At 49.4% G+C, this 16,666-nt stretch overlaps 1 protein-coding gene across 1 annotated transcript in view; it reads left to right on the top strand.

Moving 5' to 3' along the window:
• NFASC (neurofascin) overlaps window positions 1-16,666 on the top strand; it is a 175,411-nt gene that overhangs the window by 78,817 nt on the left and 79,928 nt on the right. Inside the window, exon 2 of the mRNA XM_072948373.1 lies at window positions 1,058-1,166. Within this exon, the coding sequence (XP_072804474.1) occupies window positions 1,058-1,166 (109 nt within the window). The remainder of the gene's footprint in view (window positions 1-1,057; window positions 1,167-16,666) is intronic.

Genomic DNA, 16,666 nt, shown 5'->3' with positions numbered 1-16,666 from the left:
CATTCCTCCCCCTCCCTATAGGTCCTTTAAATTTTATTTTATGCTTTAACTTTTTATCATCTTTTTAAAACATAAGCAAATATGTATATATCTTTGCATTCATTCCTCCTTTCTTAAATAAGTGGTAGCATATTAAAACCACTTTTTCCTACCATGTTTTTTTTTCACTTAACAATAATCCTGGAGGTCACAACATAGGCATCATATAAGAAATATTTCAAAAAGATTCCTTGAACTTAGACTGCTGGGTGAGAGTAAATGCATACTTATTTTAATAGATATTACCGCATCTCCTCCTGCAAAGGTAAATGTTACCGTTTCCTGCAGACGCCTTTTAATGTTAAAGCAAATGACGAAGTGAGTGTACTGAGAAAGGCAAAAAGATCACCCAAAAGGACTGGAGGTGGGGCTCGAGCCCTTGAAATACCAACTGATGGCCTAGTGGTGTGACCCTCTGTCCTGTAACTTCTCGCCATTTTACAGATGAAGAAACTGAGACACATGTAGGGAAATGATCCACCCTAAATGATATAACAAGCTAGAACTTAAAACCCATATCTCCTAATCCTAAAATTAGATCTCCTTTTAATATGTCATAGATTTATTTATGGTGAACTCATTTTGATTATCTGTAGATAGGAGAGAAAAACATAGTAGTTCTCCTAAGTGAGAAAATTAATGAGATAATTATGGGTAAATTCTCCCTTGAGAGTAGGAGGAGAGATTCTTCAAGATATGGCTTAACTCCTTTAGGTGACTAAGAATTCAGCAGTTTGATTATGGTGTTGGGCCACAGTAATGATCTTATGGAGAGAGAGACGGTCCTCCTCCCCAGAGTCCAGCATGTTTATGCACCTTGCAGAATCTTCCCATTTCTTGCAGAGTGCTTTGAATTTCTGTGAACAAAGGTGCCGTTATGCTCTGTAAAACTGCCCAAATGGGTGTGGACAAAAAGATGTAATTTCCCAGTGAATGAACAAGCTGCAAAGCACAGAGCTTTTTCTTTTTCCTTCCTGGAGTGACCCTGGGGTTTTTCTTTGTGCTTGCTTTGCAACAGGTTGATTGACTTATGTGCAATTTGGGACACTGGAGTTTTCGTTTCCGCTGCATACTGGAAGGGAGCCTCCTCTGGTGTTACAAGAAGGAGGCTGAATGAGGCAGAGACGGTGAGTGGGGCCTGGGCCTGGGGCCTGTGTCTCAAGGGGTAGGGGTAGTGTGGGAATTCTTGCCTCCTGCCCCTTCTTTTTGATGAGACAAGTTTCTTTGCCAGGCCCTTGGATCTTCCAAGGGGACATCTCCTTCCTTCTCCTCGGAGTCTGCCACAAAGCCAGAACTCAAGGCTCTCCTTTGCAAGGAGGCTGGCGCTGGGGAGACACTTGCTCCTTTTTCTCCAGCCGATGCTGTGAGCCGGCATTAGCCCTGTCATTGTCCCAACTGTCCACCGCAATTAAAAAATTGGGAGACAGGTGTGTTTGTGGCCCGCATTCCCTCTTAGCCTGGCCTGCACACCTGGAAGCCTCCTGAGTGACAGCCCCAGCATATGGGGGGCAGTCCGAGAACCGCTCCTCTGGGCAGGGCATTGGGCCTTGGCAGATGGGCAGCTGTCCAGGGCACAGTAAGCAACTGAAACTGACATCCCTGTAGCCACACCCTGTGTCCAGGGTCTACATTGTTCTGTTACTGGTTAGAATTTCCTGCTATTCCCAGCAACTCCTGTTTTAGTCTTAAGGCAGAGGTGGCAGGGGAGGACATGCAGGAAGCAAGGGCTACAGTTGTAACCAAGGAGTAATTGGCATTGAATCACAAGCTAGCAGCCCAGAGGCTTCTGAGCTGGAGGCCTGAACAGAGAAAGGTTTCCCTTTTCTTGAGTTTGGGCATCTCTGCTTTATTGCTCCAGCTCCCTTTCCAGATGTCTTTTGTTCTCCCAGAAAGAGCTGGAGCTTCAGGCTGGGAGGATGCAGGCAGGGAGGGAGTTGAAAGTTAGAACAGAATATGCTGATGACAAGGCTTTTGGCTCTGGACAAAATCTAGCTCTACTTGCTTTGTGACCTTAGGAAAGTTTCAAACCACTCTGAGCCTGATTTTCCTGGTTTATACAATGGGAATAATGAACTTCTTGTTGTAAAGATTCAACTAAAGATTAAACATATAAAATACCACAATAAAGTTGTTTTAAAAATTACAAAAAAAAAAATATAAAGAGCCCTGCACTGCCTGGCATATAACAGGTTTATAGTAAGTGTTCAGTAAATGAAAGGTATTACTTGTCATATCCGCAGCAGCTCAGACATCCTTGTATTATGAAGGTAGTTTCTATGTGGGTTCCTTTAGGTCTACAACTTGCCGTAGACCAGTGTCGGGTTTCGGGGAACACTTGGTAAATCCATCTGACCACAGGGCGTTTCTACCTGATTATTGTTATTGAGTATTGAACTTGAACATAGTGACAGTGGCGGGGGGAAATGATGATGGGAGGCATCTGATTGCAAAAGTAGTATCCAGCTTATTATAAAAGGCATGTAAATCTATGTAAAACAGCGTGGGAACAGATCCCCAGGTTTGTGACAGAATCGGGAGTTCGTCCAGCTTTGTGTCACTGTGTCCCCTCTCTTGGCACTTTTTCATGTCCCCTCCCTACTTTCTATCTCTGTGTCCTGCTTAGACCCCTCCATACTCCTCCCTGGGCACACACACTGTGGGTCGCCTAAGCAGATCCCTGCCTAAGGGTCGCTTCACTGATGACAGCAGCATCGCTGCCAGCTGCACATCTGGCTGGAGCTGGAGTCACGCCCTGCTGCATCCTGCCCGATGCAGAGCAAACCTCTTCTAGCTGGCACCTCTGGGCACTTCAGATCTAATCTGCAAGCCCTAACATTGGTTCAGAGCTTTTATTTTTATACTGCGTTCCTTTATATTAGTTGTGTCCTCTGGCATTCAAGACAGTTCTGTGTGTTCCCATTTGATTGATGAATAAACTGAGGCTCAAGGAGTTATTTCTCTGAGGACCACAGAATGAATGAGCAACAGAACTCACACTAGAACTCAGATGTCCTGAATTATGGGCCATTTTCCTTGCCGAGGCACCCACACATCAAGAAGGGTCAAAGGGTCAGAAGACTTTCAGACACACAGAGAAACTTGAAAAAAAGAAAAAAGAAAACAAGAGTGCCCACCTATAGCTACTGAGGGAACGAACAGTAAGTTCTGAGAGGAGGACGGCTGCTTCAGGTTCTTAAGAGGGTGGTAACAGTTCTTGTTACTATAATCAGCGCTGGAGAACTCCCTGGGCGCAGGGCTTTGCGTTTCCCGTTCAGTCCTCCTCACAGCAACCCTAGGAAATAGGGCGCATTATTACCTACATTTTACTGGTGACAGAAATATAGAGAGATGAAGGAACGTGCTCAGAGCCCCAGTAGTGAGCAGGTGTCAGCATGTGAATTCGAATTCTAGCAGGCCAGTTCTGGGACCTGCACAGTTGACCGTTTGGGTTTTCTGGGTGCTTTGGGGCTGCGTAGCTGTTTCTAAGAGAGCTTCCTGCCAGTTCCAGGTAGGAATCTGATTTTGTCTCTCCATTCTGGAAGCCTCACAGGAGCAAGTCCTCTGTTGCTCTGTCCTCCTCCCCTCCAGCTCTTCTCCTTTTGTTCTGGGCCACTGCCATCTGGAGCTGCCCCAGGCATCTGCTCCCTCCCCAGCACACCCCTCCCTCCCTCCTCCTCCTGCAGCCCCAGTGTGAGGCACCTTCCCGAACTCAGACTCATCGCCCCCCTCCTCCCCCAGTGCTCCAGCTCCCAACTCTCACCGGGCTCTCAGAGCAGGCACCTGCCCTCTGACACCAGGCAGAGGAACCATCCAGCTTCCCCAGGCTTTCAGTTTCTCAAATGGAGCCATTTGGTTTATTGCTTTCACACTCCTCGGCCCCTCTGCCTGTTGGTGAGAAGCTGGGCCTTCTGCCTCCAAAACCATTGCAACAGGCCGCTGTGGCCAACGTGGGCTCAGGACATACCACAGGCGGCTGACCGGGGAAGGGCCGTGGAGCTGCATTAGGAACTGTTTTGCCTCCCCACTCCCGGCCCCATGACCGGTTCCGGGCCCCTGAGGCAGCACGCATGGTGCCTGTGCAAATACCCATACTTTGCTCTGTGGTCAAGGAGTTTATTATTCATTCTTAGAGCCTCCCACCACTGGAGCCAACAGCGTCTTCGGTATAGGCATCATAGCTGCCAGCATTTTGCACCAGACTTCTAGACAAATGGTGCATCTTATAATGCGGGAAGCGATCTTCCCTGTCTGTTCCATGTGCCCCGCCCCCTCCTCCAGGCTCCCATATTTTCCCTTCTCCTCCAGCCTGTAGGAGCCTGCCAGGATAGCAGTTGGATCCAGACGGATGTCTGTATTGGATGTAAATGCAGAGGGTGGAGGGAGAGGAGGAACAGATGCGCTCCCTCCTGCTGTCTTAGTCCCTTCCTCCCTGTGCCTCCTTATCACATCAGACAGGAGTCTTAAAAACGTAACTGGGGTGTGCTATCCTTGGAACACCAACAGCTAGACCAATATGAACAGCAGGATGGAAGTCACCTCTGAAGAACTGACCTGGCTCCCCAGGGGCTGACTCCAGCCAGATGCAGCTGATGTCAAGGTCATGGGAAGAAGCTGGCATGAACAGGGGTAGAAGAGAGGGTGGAGGGGTGGGCAGTTTCCAGGAGTGAGAAGTGCTTTGGTTAAGGAGGCAGGATAGAGGCAGGAGAGAGGGGAGCCCAGAGCTGCTTTGGCTGGGCTGGAATCTTGCAGGAGCCCCCGCTTCTATCTGGTCCACAGTAGCTAACTCCTGTGTAGATAACCGTATGTTGGCTCTAAGAATGAATAATAACTCCTTGGCTGCAGAGCTAACGTATGGTTATTTGCACAGGCACTGTGTATTTTGAAGGCCTACAAAGTAGATCTGTAGGTTCCAAAGTCCAGCTTGTTCAAAGCCGCTTAGCAAAGCGGCGTATCAGCCATAACTTGAGGGGAAGGAGAAAGGACCAATAGTTTTTGAAAGCCACGTTTGGGCCAGGCCTTGAGTGAGATGCTATCCATATACATTAGCCCATGAATTCATTTAATATGAATTAATTCATTTGATTAATAATCATCACAATACCCTTATAATAAACAAGTGTCTTATCCCACCCAAAGACTAGAAAACTGGGGCTCTGAGAGAGAGAAAACAAGTTGCTGAAGACCATGCAGAGGTAAATGGCTAAGATGGGACTGACGCTCAAGTGTGTGGCTCCAAGTCCACGCCCCTTCCGTGTGCCAGACAGATTATGCTATGTTACTTCCTCTTGAAGCCGCATCTCAGAATCCATGTCTGGTGTGTGTCTCCGGCTCTGCATGGTTTGCTAGTTCCTGCCCTGTTCTGCTCTGAGCTGGTGCTCACTTCTGTGAAGAGCACAAGAAAAGGAAAGAAGACACTGCCCCCACCCTCAGGAAGCTCAGAGTCTGCTTAAGGGGCTGGAGGTCATGTCTCTTTCCTCCACCCCAAGCTTCTCCAGTAGTCTTGCCCCCCCCACCCCCCACCCCCTTTTTCTTTCTGCTTGAGCTCATCCTGGGGTTTTCATATGGCTTTAGAACCCTGGTCTGTTGAAACGGGGCTTGGAATCCCACAAATAGAGGGTGGAGTAAGCAGCTTAACGTGAGTGATGTCATGAGCAGATGGGTCCAGATGGTAGGTCCTCAGATGGACGGTGTCCTGGACTCAGGGAGCCTGGGAACGCATTGGTCAGTGACTAGAATGAGGAAGCTGGGGTTTGGAAGGAAGTTAGCTGGGGGTTGCACAGATGTCACCTTTTAGGAAGGCTGCCGAGAGAGACTGGTTCCAGGCTGTCTTTCTGCAGCATTCCCTGTGTACAGCATTTTGCAGTTTACTGTGGAGGTAGCGACTAGACATACTGTCACTTGTTTTGGGTGACATGCAGGAACTTGGCTCTAGGTCTTTTTTTTTTTAATCAATATTCAATAATGGAGTTATGAATCCCAAAGCCTAATTTTTTTCTTAAGCTTTTCATTTCAACTGACAAATTTAACAGTTCTCGTCACAACTCTCATAAACGTTAACAATCATTTGTTTGATTCCATCAGTAAACTTAGTTAAATTCCTTGGGACATTCGAAACTGCATTTATAAATTTAATCATTCATTTCCCTTTTTGAAGTATCACAGTTTTCTAACAATGTCTTCCGAGTCCTTACGTAATTAATTCTTTTTTCTAACTAATATTTTCCGTTGTTGTAATTTTTGTTTTTTTCCAATGGAAGTACTGGGGATTGAACCCAGGACCTCATGCATGCTAAGCATGTGCTGTACCACAGAGCTATACCCACCCTCCTTCTCACTAATATTTTAAGTAACAGCTTTATTGAGATATAATTCACATACTGTACAATTCACCCAAATAAAGTATATAGCTCAATGATTTTGAATATATTCAGAGTTGGATCCCCATCACCACAATTAACTTTAGAACATTTTCATTACCTTCTCCTTCCACAAAAAAAAAAAACCCATACCCATTATCAGTCACTCCTCTTTCCCACCAGTCCTTGTCTTCTTCTGGCCCTAGGCCATCATTAATGTATTTTCTACCTGTATAGATTTGCCTATTCCAGAAAGTTCATACAAATGGAATCGTATGACATATAGTTTTTTGTTTCTGGCTTCTTTTACTTAGCAGGATGTTTTCAGGGTTCATCTGCATTGTAGCATGTGTCCATACTTGGTTCCTTTTTTATGGCTGAATAATATTCCATTATTTATAGCTATACCACATTTTATTTCTCTGTCATCAGTTGATGAACATTTGGGTTTTTCCCCCTTTTTGGCTCTCATCAGTTATACTGGTGGAAACATTTCATGTACAGGTTTTCTTGTGGACATACGTTTTCAGTTCTTTTTGGTTATAGAACCAGGAGTGGAATTGCTGGATCATATGGTAGTTCTGTTTCACCTTTTGAGGAACCTGAGGTCTTTTCCTACTAAATTCAAGCCTCCCTTTGAGGTCTTCTGCCTTCAGTCTCTGTCTTCTCTCCCACCCAGGTCCCTCCTTCTTACCCTCTCAAATCTTGGGCTGCACCCTTGGGGACAGTGGATTATGTCACATAGGAGTAGGAGTCCTTCCTCCTCTAGTCTTCCGCTGAGCCACTTCCCTTTTCCAGCAGGCCGGGGGAGTGGGCTCTGCTACCCCAGGCATCTTCTCCCCCACTTGGAGAGGAGTGGGTTGCTTCACAGTCCTCGCTCCTCTCTCTCTAGCTGTGAAGAAGATGTGTGTCGAATTGCTGTGAAACTTTCTCCCTGAGGTTAGAAGACAGGGAGATGAGTGAGAAGCTGGTTCTTGAGTTGTAGAGAGGTGGGGATCCTCTTCTCCTCCCTGGAGGTGGCAGAATTCCTCCCCAGCCCGAGGGAAGGTTGTTTCCTGTATCTTTAGCTGGTGGCTCCAAGGTGGAGGCTGTCTGCATAGCCTGCATGTTAACTTCTGTTTCCTTTACAATCTGCTTTACCTACTAATAAGGGGACTGGTCAGAGCTCAGTTAACTCCAAGAAGGTCCAGTGAGTGGAGCTGGAATAATGAAATTCACAGATATCCACAAACCTCATTGAAGGCAGCCCCTGCGCAGCATGTCAGAGCAGCTGCTCGGACTACATTTGAGAGTCTTTTCCATTCTATGTATGTTTGCTAGTCCTGTCTCTCTCAGAGGATGAGCGAATCAGCAACAATAATAATGAGAAAATGCGCAGCCCCAAAGAACCTCAGACAGCTGGCCGGGTTGTAGCAGCCGCGATGTTCCTCCCAGTGTGCCCAGCAACTGCCACCCTGTGTGACAGGCTGTCCAGGGCTGGGGTCAAAGAGGCAGGATGAAGCAGCAGCCCCTCTTCCTCCATGTATCAGGCTGTATGTACAGGGATGTTCATTGCAGCACTGCTGTGATAGAGAAAAAATAAAGAAAAAAAATCTAAAGGTCCTCTGCAAGCAAGTGGTTAAAAGATTTGTGGTAGACCCACACCACACAGCGAAGAAGCAGAAGGCAGCAGGTCTCCATGGCCAAGCTCCGTGTCTTAGTGACCCCAGCAGCCACGCCCCGGCAGCGAGGTGCAGGTAGCTCCCACCCTAGAAGGGGGCACGTTCCTGGTGGATGCAGCCTTCGTGTGGGGCCTGGCTGCCTGGCGGCTTATGAGCACCAGGGTGCCTGGCAAGTGCTTTGTGCCCCAAAGAGCCTGTTGTGAACATGAGAAATTCACTAGATATTCATGGTGGGCCCCTTGAGGGAAAGGTCCCTTCCCCCTTTCTTCCTTCCTGTCCCCACCCTCCCTCCCCCTCTGCCCAACTTAATAAATAGCCAAGTGGTTCAGGTTTCAACCTATAGATTAGTTCTGGATGTTGAGTGGGAAACAGCTGTTTTCAGCCAAATCCTTAATCCTAAACCCAGGTGTCCCCCTCCACCTGCTCCCCGGGTGGGAATCGGGGCCACCTGATACGTTGTCCCCCCACCCCCTACTCCTGCTGAGACCCCGTGGCCTCTGTGAACTTAGCCGAGGCAGGGAGAGGAGGGGCGGGCCTGCTGGTGCCCCTGTCACGTCCACGGAGCGGATCGCTGTCAATGGTTAAACACACAGCCCCTCACTCCTCCCAGATCTCTCCCCCTGACAATGCAAGGGAGCCAAGCATGAAACACAGCAGATGGAGACCACCCCCCTCCAACCCTGAGAAGGGAGGAGGGGGAGAGGGGCTTGAATCCCATATACAAGGTGTCCTAGGCTATTGGAAAACCCTGGAAGACAACTGGTCCAACCCTACAAGGGAGGAAGCGGGGTCTCCCCTCCCGGGCACAGGGAGAGGGAGGTCTGGAAGCAGGCTGGTGAGTGCTTTCTTAGACTGTCAGGTCCTTGGGCCCCAGAGGGTTTGGTGTAGTTACAGCCCTGAAAAGGGGAGGTGGGAGGATTGTGCAGGCAGACAGACTTTGTAAAGATGCTAAGATTGCGGTCATTTCACAGGAGGAGAAGAGGAGGTGGGTGAGATGTCCTGCTTCGGCGGGGTTCTCCGAAGAGGAAGGCAGGAAGCTCCTCTTGTGGCTTCTCAGAGAGCCCTGTCTTCCTCCTCCCTGCCTGGCGCTCTGTCTCTTTGGGACAGGCTGATGATCATCAATAGGGGGCATCCTGGGTTTCCTAGGAAACCTGCCTGGCCTTCGGGTGCCTGTGAGTGGAGGGAGTGAGCGGGCTCAGGTCACCATCTGTTGCGTCGTTCCTTCTTTGGCAGGAGAGATGGAAGGGAGGTGGGGACCGGAGGCAGGGGGGAAAGCGGGGAGCAGGGTCGTCCGCGGCGCCCAGGGCAGTCCCTCCGCTGAAGGTGACCTCATAACCAGGGCAGCTAAGGCGAAGCCTGCAGGATGAGGGGATGGGGAGGCTGGGAACGGAGGTGATGGCCCTTCTGGAGTTAGTGCCTGGAGCAGCTGAATCCCTGGATTCTGAGAGTCTGTCTGTGGGATGGAGAAAATAAGGTAGCTCTGACTGAGGTCAGTCAGAAGCCCTGACAGGGAGTCGGGGAGGATTTCAGAAGTAAAGGAGATAAGTGTGTCTGCTGAGCGGGGACAGGGTCCACTTCAGAGGATGCTTAACAGATATTATTATTATTAGGTTATTGTTATTTGCATTACTCAGGCTTATACTGTAACAACGATTTTATCCTATATGACTTAACCAAGGGTTTATACCATATTGTACTTACTCATTGAGGGTGCGTCTCTCTCAGGACGAGGAAGTATCTTGTAAGATGGCTGTTCACTCACCCTATGAAAATGTATTGTACTGTCTTACTGCAGAAGGAAACACAACGTGGACTCTGACCTCAAAAAGCTCAGAGTCTGCTGCAGGAGATGGATGTGGGGACAACTGATCCCACGGGCAGGAGGACATGGCCACTGGAACAGAGCATGCTGGGGAGCGCAGCAGAAATCGCAGCCTCCTTTCTGCGGGGAAGGCAGGGTCAGCGTCGGGGAGGGGTTGCCCCTGAGGGCCTTGGCAAAGAAGGGAATTTGCACGGTAGAGAGATAAGGGGATGGCACTTCCAGCCTGTGCAGAGTGGGAGCAAAGATGACCAGAGGGGCAGAAAGCACCTGCCTTGTTTGGGGAGTAGTCCGAGGCTGGGGCTGGGCTGGAGCCCGTGTGCAGGTGCTGTGGGAGCCAGATCACAGGGGCTTTTGGCTCTTAGGCCAGCTCCTTGACTACTTTTTCTGCCAAAATAGACAAGATTGAAGACAGCCACAGGCAGGACACACACTGGCTCTTTCTCTGATCTTCAAGAAAGAAAACAGAAAATGAGTGAGAGTGTGATGATTATAGTGGTAACCTGAGCCACTCTGATGTTATTTATGTATAAATCATTCGCAAGTGTTCCTGATCTGTCCTGGGAACAAACTGCTTGAGAAATTCTTACATCCGAGTCCCGAGTTCCAGCTCAGGCGCCCCACTCCCACCCCCGCCCAGTGTGAGATGCTTCTGGGCTCTTTTCACATCTCACGTGGCCCTTCCTCACTCCTTATGTTCGTGTGCCTCTATCTGCTCTTTTTGTTTCAGCTCCTCTGTCTGATTTCTGAACAGGTTGTTTCCGGGCAGCTATGGTAACGAACCCTGCTGGCGTGTTTGGTTTTTGTCATCGGATGCTGAATGGCTGAGTGGTGCGCTGGCTCTGTTGGGCTTTTACTATCGCTCTGTTCCCTCACCATGTCCTCTGGCAGTGATGTAAGTGTATCTGAGTGTATTGCTTGGTTGGTTCTTGTAGTCCTGTTCTAGTCATCTCATTAGTTTATTCTAGGAGCTGACTGCTGGCACGTGGCCCCATAGCACTAACCTGTTGGTGTGCATATCTGTCTCTAGGCGGCAGTTCAGGAGCACAGCCTTGGATACCCACAGAGCTGTTTTGTTTACAGCTCCGGGCATTTCAGACTACACATTTGGTTCCAAGCTCATGATCGCCTTGAGCCCCAACCCCTTCCAGACTTTTCTCGTTTTTTTTATTCTTTCTTTCTTTCTGTTTTTCCAAAATGGGGATGTAATTCATTTAATTTGTCTATTTATTTCAGTGGAGGTACTGGGGGTTGAACCCAGGACCTCATGCATGGTAGGCGTGTTCTCTACCACTGAGCTGTACCCTCTCTGTTTCTTTATGCTTGATGCCAGTTATTAGCATCATCCTAATCCAGTTTCCCCACCTAGAAACCTGATGCCATCCCTCCTCTCGCCATCCGCTACCAGTCAGTCATCAGATCCCAACCCTGTTGCTTCTAACCCGGAAACTGTACCCAAATCTTAGGGAGGCTGTGGAAGCCATCAGGCCATCTGTCACGCGCACACTCTTTCTCACACCTGCCCAGGGGCACCTGTAGAATCCGGACTCTGGGAGAAGGCTAATGGAGGGACAGGGAGGAGGCAGGGTTGAGAAACCTCACCCCGGGCTCTGCTCCCAGAGCAGGCGGATGCTGTAGGGCAGAGTGTGGCCACGTCCCAGGCCAGCCTGCCCCAGGGCAGCAGGACCGGCAGACCACAGGCCCTCTCTTGGATTTAGGTTTTCCTGATGAAGATCTGTGCACGGTGGAGTCACTTGAATGGTGAAGTGGCTCACGTTTGTACTATGCTTCTGGTGCCTCTGCATTTTCCGTTGGATCCTCACAGCCATCATCTGTGGCAGGCAGAGCAGGAATATTTATTTCCATTTTTGAGACTTTTAAAAAGGCTTGGCAAGCAAGTAATTTACAAAAGGTAAGTGGCAGGACTGAGACCTTTACTTGGATCTTTCTTTCCATAAATATTCTCTCCCTGGGCCCCTGCCACGCAGTGAGGACACAAAAATGAGCAGGGTATGGTCTGAGCCTCAGGCATCCACAGAGAGGGGAGAACGCTGCAGCCAGTGATGAGCAACCTACAGCCCTCGGGCCAGTTCCAGCCCACTGCCTGTTTTGTGAATAAAGCTTTATTGGCACATAGCCACGCCCATCCGCTCACTTATTGTCTCCGGCAGCCCTCGCACTGCGGTGAAGTTCAGCAGTTGTGACAGAGACTGCCTGTCTCACAAAGCCTACGATATTTACTGTCTAGACTGTTACAGGAAAGGCCTCCAACCCTTGGTTTTACCAACCCTTGGTTTAACCACATAGTTTGCCCGTGTGCTCAGTGTCCCAGAGACGCAGGTTTAAGCTACAGGGGAGATGGACTCAGCTCTGCTGGGGGCTGGGGGGCACAGGGGAAGCACAAGGAATTCTTCCTCAAGCAGAAGATGTCTGAGCAGCGGGATCTTGAAGGCTGAGTAGGAATTAATCACTTGGCAAGGAGGGAATGCCTTTTCAGGCACAGGGGATGGCACTTGTACAGTATAGAGGTTGTAAACGGTGTGGCATGCTTAGAAAATGGCACGGCATTCGGTTAGGAAGCATTCAGGGTTTGGATGGGGTTGGAAAGGGCTCCAGGATCCTGATCTGCAAGTGTCTTACACAGGAGTTGGATTTGATCTTACACATTGATGCGGAGATACGGAAAGGTTTCAGCAGAGCACTGCTATGTTCAGGTGGGGGTTTAGAAATATCACTGTAACGGCAACACAGAGAACGGATTGGAAGCAGGCCGATTGGGAGGTTATTGCAAACATCATGAGACATGATGTGTGTCAGACGTAAGCAGGTGGGAACGTGCAGAAGGGAGGAGAGTGAGAGACACTCGGAAGGAGACAGTCCAAGGGCTTTGGTGCCTGAGTGTGAGGTGTGAGAAGAGGTGAGATTTAAGGGTGATTCCGGGTGTCTGGCTCTGATGACTTAGCTGGCTACCACGAACAAAGACAGGGAATAGAAATGGAGGGTCAGGACTCTGATGGAGACACTGAGAACATCACGCAGAAGAAGAGGATCCAGCAGTGTGATTGGTGTCGCCACAGAGGTTAGTAGGGCCAGAGAGGAAACAAGGCTCCAAACTGGTGTTTCAGAGGCTAAGGAAGAAAGGGTGTTGGGAGGGATGGATGGGGTAGTTGATGGTTATTAATGCCTCCAGGAGTTCGGGCGAGGTAAAGACTGGGAACACTGGGTGTGGCCGTCAGGAGGCCAGTGGAAGGTCCCGAGAGGAGAGGAAGAAAGTTCCTTTTTTTTGGCCTGTTTGATGTATGTGTGAAACAATGTTGTCCAGCAATAAACCAAAATTTTATTTTGCCTAACAACAACAAAGATGGACATGCAGCACAGTGTGGCCTAAAATATTTGTTGGATGGGAACTAAATAAATAAAGGCAAAAGCCATTGACCATTTATTTAAAAAACAAAACAAAACAAACTTCCTTAAGAAGTGAAAGGAAAAAAAATCAGGTAGGTATATACAGGGCGGCTGTGGGATACAGAGAATGATCTTTTGGTTTCATTATGAGAGAAACTTGAAGCTCTCTCTCTGGGGAGGCAGGGAGCCAGTTGGGAACAGTTTGGGAATGCAGGAGAGAGCAGACAGTTGCTGGTCCGCGTCCCTGCAGGGTCGGGGCTGGGTCCAGGCAGAGGCAGGCAGACAGGAGGAGGGAGAGATGCTTTTTAATACAGAAAGTGGAGGTAATGGGAAGCGTGTGTGTCCAACCAACGTTCTAGGGGCAATTCTGATTCTGATAGTCCTGTCAGTTGCAAGTGATAGAAAACTCAACTCCAACTGCCTTAAAAACTCGAGGGAATTTTTCATGTAAACATACATGGAATTTAAAAATCCACAAGTAGGGCTTGCTTCAGGAAGTGTTCGATCAGTGGCTCAAACAGGGACAGGAAGGATCAGGTCTTCCTGTGTCTTCTCTCTGCCTTTGACAGTACTAGATTGTCCTCATATTACTCTCGGAGGCCCCCGTGCTCTCACTGCCTGAAGCTCCACCCTCTCCCTCCTGGGGGTTTCTCACTGGGTGTCTTTAGAAGAGAGGGGGAAACTGGTCTTTCCCAGAGCTTTCAGAGACGTCTCCACGAAGCCCACTGCCTCTGGCTGGATGAGTCGTTCCTAAACCAACTGCAGTGATGAGACGTAGGGAATGCTCACTTTTTAATACTCAGCAGAGCCCAAGCCTGGAACTGGTGTAGGATCACTCTGAGAAAGAGGTAGAGATGAATTCGCTATGGATATTATGGACTGAATTGTGCCCCCCACCCCTAATTCATATGTTGAAGGTCTACCCACAGTGTGACTGCATTTGGACATAAGCCCTTTAAAGAAGTAATTAATGTTAAGTAATGTCATTAGGGTGGGTCCTAATCCAACAGGCCTGGTGTCCTTATAAGAGGAAGAAACACCAGGGGTGCGTTTGCACAGAGGAAAGGCCATGTGAGGACACTGTAAGAAGGCAGCCATTTATAAGCCAATGAGAGAGACCTTGGGAGAAACCAGCCCTGCTGACACCTTGATCTCGGACTGCCAGCTTCCACAACTGTGAGAAGATAAATTTCCAGTCTATGGTACTTTGTAACAGCAGTCCTAGCTGATGAACACAGGTACAGTGGATGGGAGAAGGATAGCAAGGATGCTGGATGAACATCCAGCAAAGGCCTACTATGTTCTCTGTGTGCTTGAAATTGTGCAAGTTGAATAAAACACTGTCCCCAGCCTCCAGGAACCCATTGTGTAGCTGGGGAGAGAGCAGTCTATGCCAGGACCTTGCACTCTTTGCAGTGAGTATGTCCCAGAATTCTCTGAGAGCACAGAGGGTGAAGTCCTCATGCAGCCTTGGGGAGATAGAGTGTTCCAGAGAAACCAAGGAGGGCTTCCCAGAGGAGGAGTCACCTGCCCTGAAGCTGGAAGATAACAAAAAGTTGATGAAAGAGCAGAAAAGGCAGACTAGGGAAAAGAAAGTGATTTAAGTAAAGTTAGTGTGAAAATAAACAAATGGCATCCAAATGAGAACAAGCAGGGGCTATTTCTTCAGAGGGAGCTCTAGCAAGGGAGTCAGACACCATCACTTGCTTCAGCAGAGACTCAAAGACAGAGAAGGGAGAGGACAAATTCATAGTGAAGGAAAGGGAAGGCTCCAGGCATGCTCGGACTGACGTGGGCTCCCGGAGGCGGGCCAAGTGGAAGCACGGCTTCCTGTCTGATGGGTCTGGGAAGGATGTTTGTCTTTCCCTGGTTGGACTTGGGGAGGCAGTACTGGTAGAAGATCGGGAAGTCCCTGCCCAAGTCCCGGCCATTCTGGGCTGACTCTGCAGCAGCTGTGGGCCAGGCTTCTGCTGTTACAGAAGGGGTGGCTGTCTTCTGTGGGGTCCTCTCTCAGTGGCGTGGGTGAGCGGGCGAGGACTGCTGGTGGAACTAGAAATGATTCGGTAGAGCTGGAGGTGAGTGGAAGTGGGGGGCAGTGAGACGGGGCAGGTAGGCAAGGGCCTGACCAGGGAGGGCTTTCGAAGAGACATACAGGACAGAAGCAGCTCTGGTGGGGATGGGACGGGAGTTGAGCAAGGGGTGTCGAGGACCGCAAAGAGTCCTGAGAAGGCACCCCAGGCCGCAGCGCAGCCATGCTGGCCCCGGGAAGCCCGGTGGCTTCGAGTCGGTGCCGCACTGCTGCGGCCCAGCCTGGTGTGCTAGGCTTCCCCCCTGCGCCCTGCCGCTGCAGCCACGTGCGCTGGGCGCAGGGTTTCTGCACTGGGGAGCTCAGGTTGTTGCACAAGGGTTTTCAGTTCTTTGTTTTACCAACAGAATCCTTTCTTCAAAGAAAACCTTTCGCAAGAGCCCACTGTCAAACAAGGACTGTGAAAGAGCTCACTGCCCCTTCCATCGTCCCCACCCCACCTTGCAGAAGGCCTGAGGCACGTCCAAAGAACCCACCCAGCTCCTCTGGACCCAGTGTAAAAACCCAGCTCTCAAAGATTCTTAAGAAATCTTTCAGCTGTACCCTCACCACCTGGAATACTTGCTGTGAAATCCCAGGATGGCCATGAGGCTGGTAACATTGGGTGATTTCATTGAAATGGTGGGGCAGTTTCTGGGTTTTGGAAGCTGAGGGGCAGCACCTCTGGCAGGGTCTCCCTGCCTCCACTGTTGTCCATCTCCATTCTGCCCTCCACAGAGTAGCCAGAGTGGCCTTTACAAACAGATCTCATCCAGTCAGTCCACCTCTTAGAACCCTGCAGTAACTACCTGCCATGCTTATGATATAATTTAACTCCTTACTTTGGCCTTCTCAGCCCCCCCTGAGTATACCCTTGTCTCCCTCTCCGACCGTGACTTGTTCCGTTCTTCCCCATGTGCCCTCCAAGCTCCAGCTACACTGGCCTCTTCCAGTTCCGTGCATGTCCCCATCTGCTTCCTGCCACAGGGCCTTTGCACAGGCAGTTGGTTCTCCCTGCCTAGAATGTTTCTCTGACCCATCTTTACAAGGTTAGCTCCTTACCATTTAGATCTTGGTCAGTTTTCACCTTTTCACAGAGGCCTTCCTTGACCATTCATTTTCCTTTATCTCATCACCCTATTGTGTGGCGGCTTCTTCTTCTTTTTTTTTTTTAACAGACTTTGTTTTTAGAGCACTTTTAGATTCATAGCAAAATTGAGTGCAAGGTACAGAGATTTCCCATATGCCTGCTGCCCCACCCAGGCACAGCCACCCCATCATCGTCATTCCCTCCAGAGTGGCACATTAGTTACAACTGATG

Source organism: Vicugna pacos, chromosome 23 (assembly GCF_048564905.1).
Source record: "Vicugna pacos chromosome 23, VicPac4, whole genome shotgun sequence".
NCBI classification, from domain to species: domain Eukaryota; kingdom Metazoa; phylum Chordata; class Mammalia; order Artiodactyla; family Camelidae; genus Vicugna; species Vicugna pacos.
This window is presented reverse-complemented; position numbering and strand designations above follow the sequence as displayed.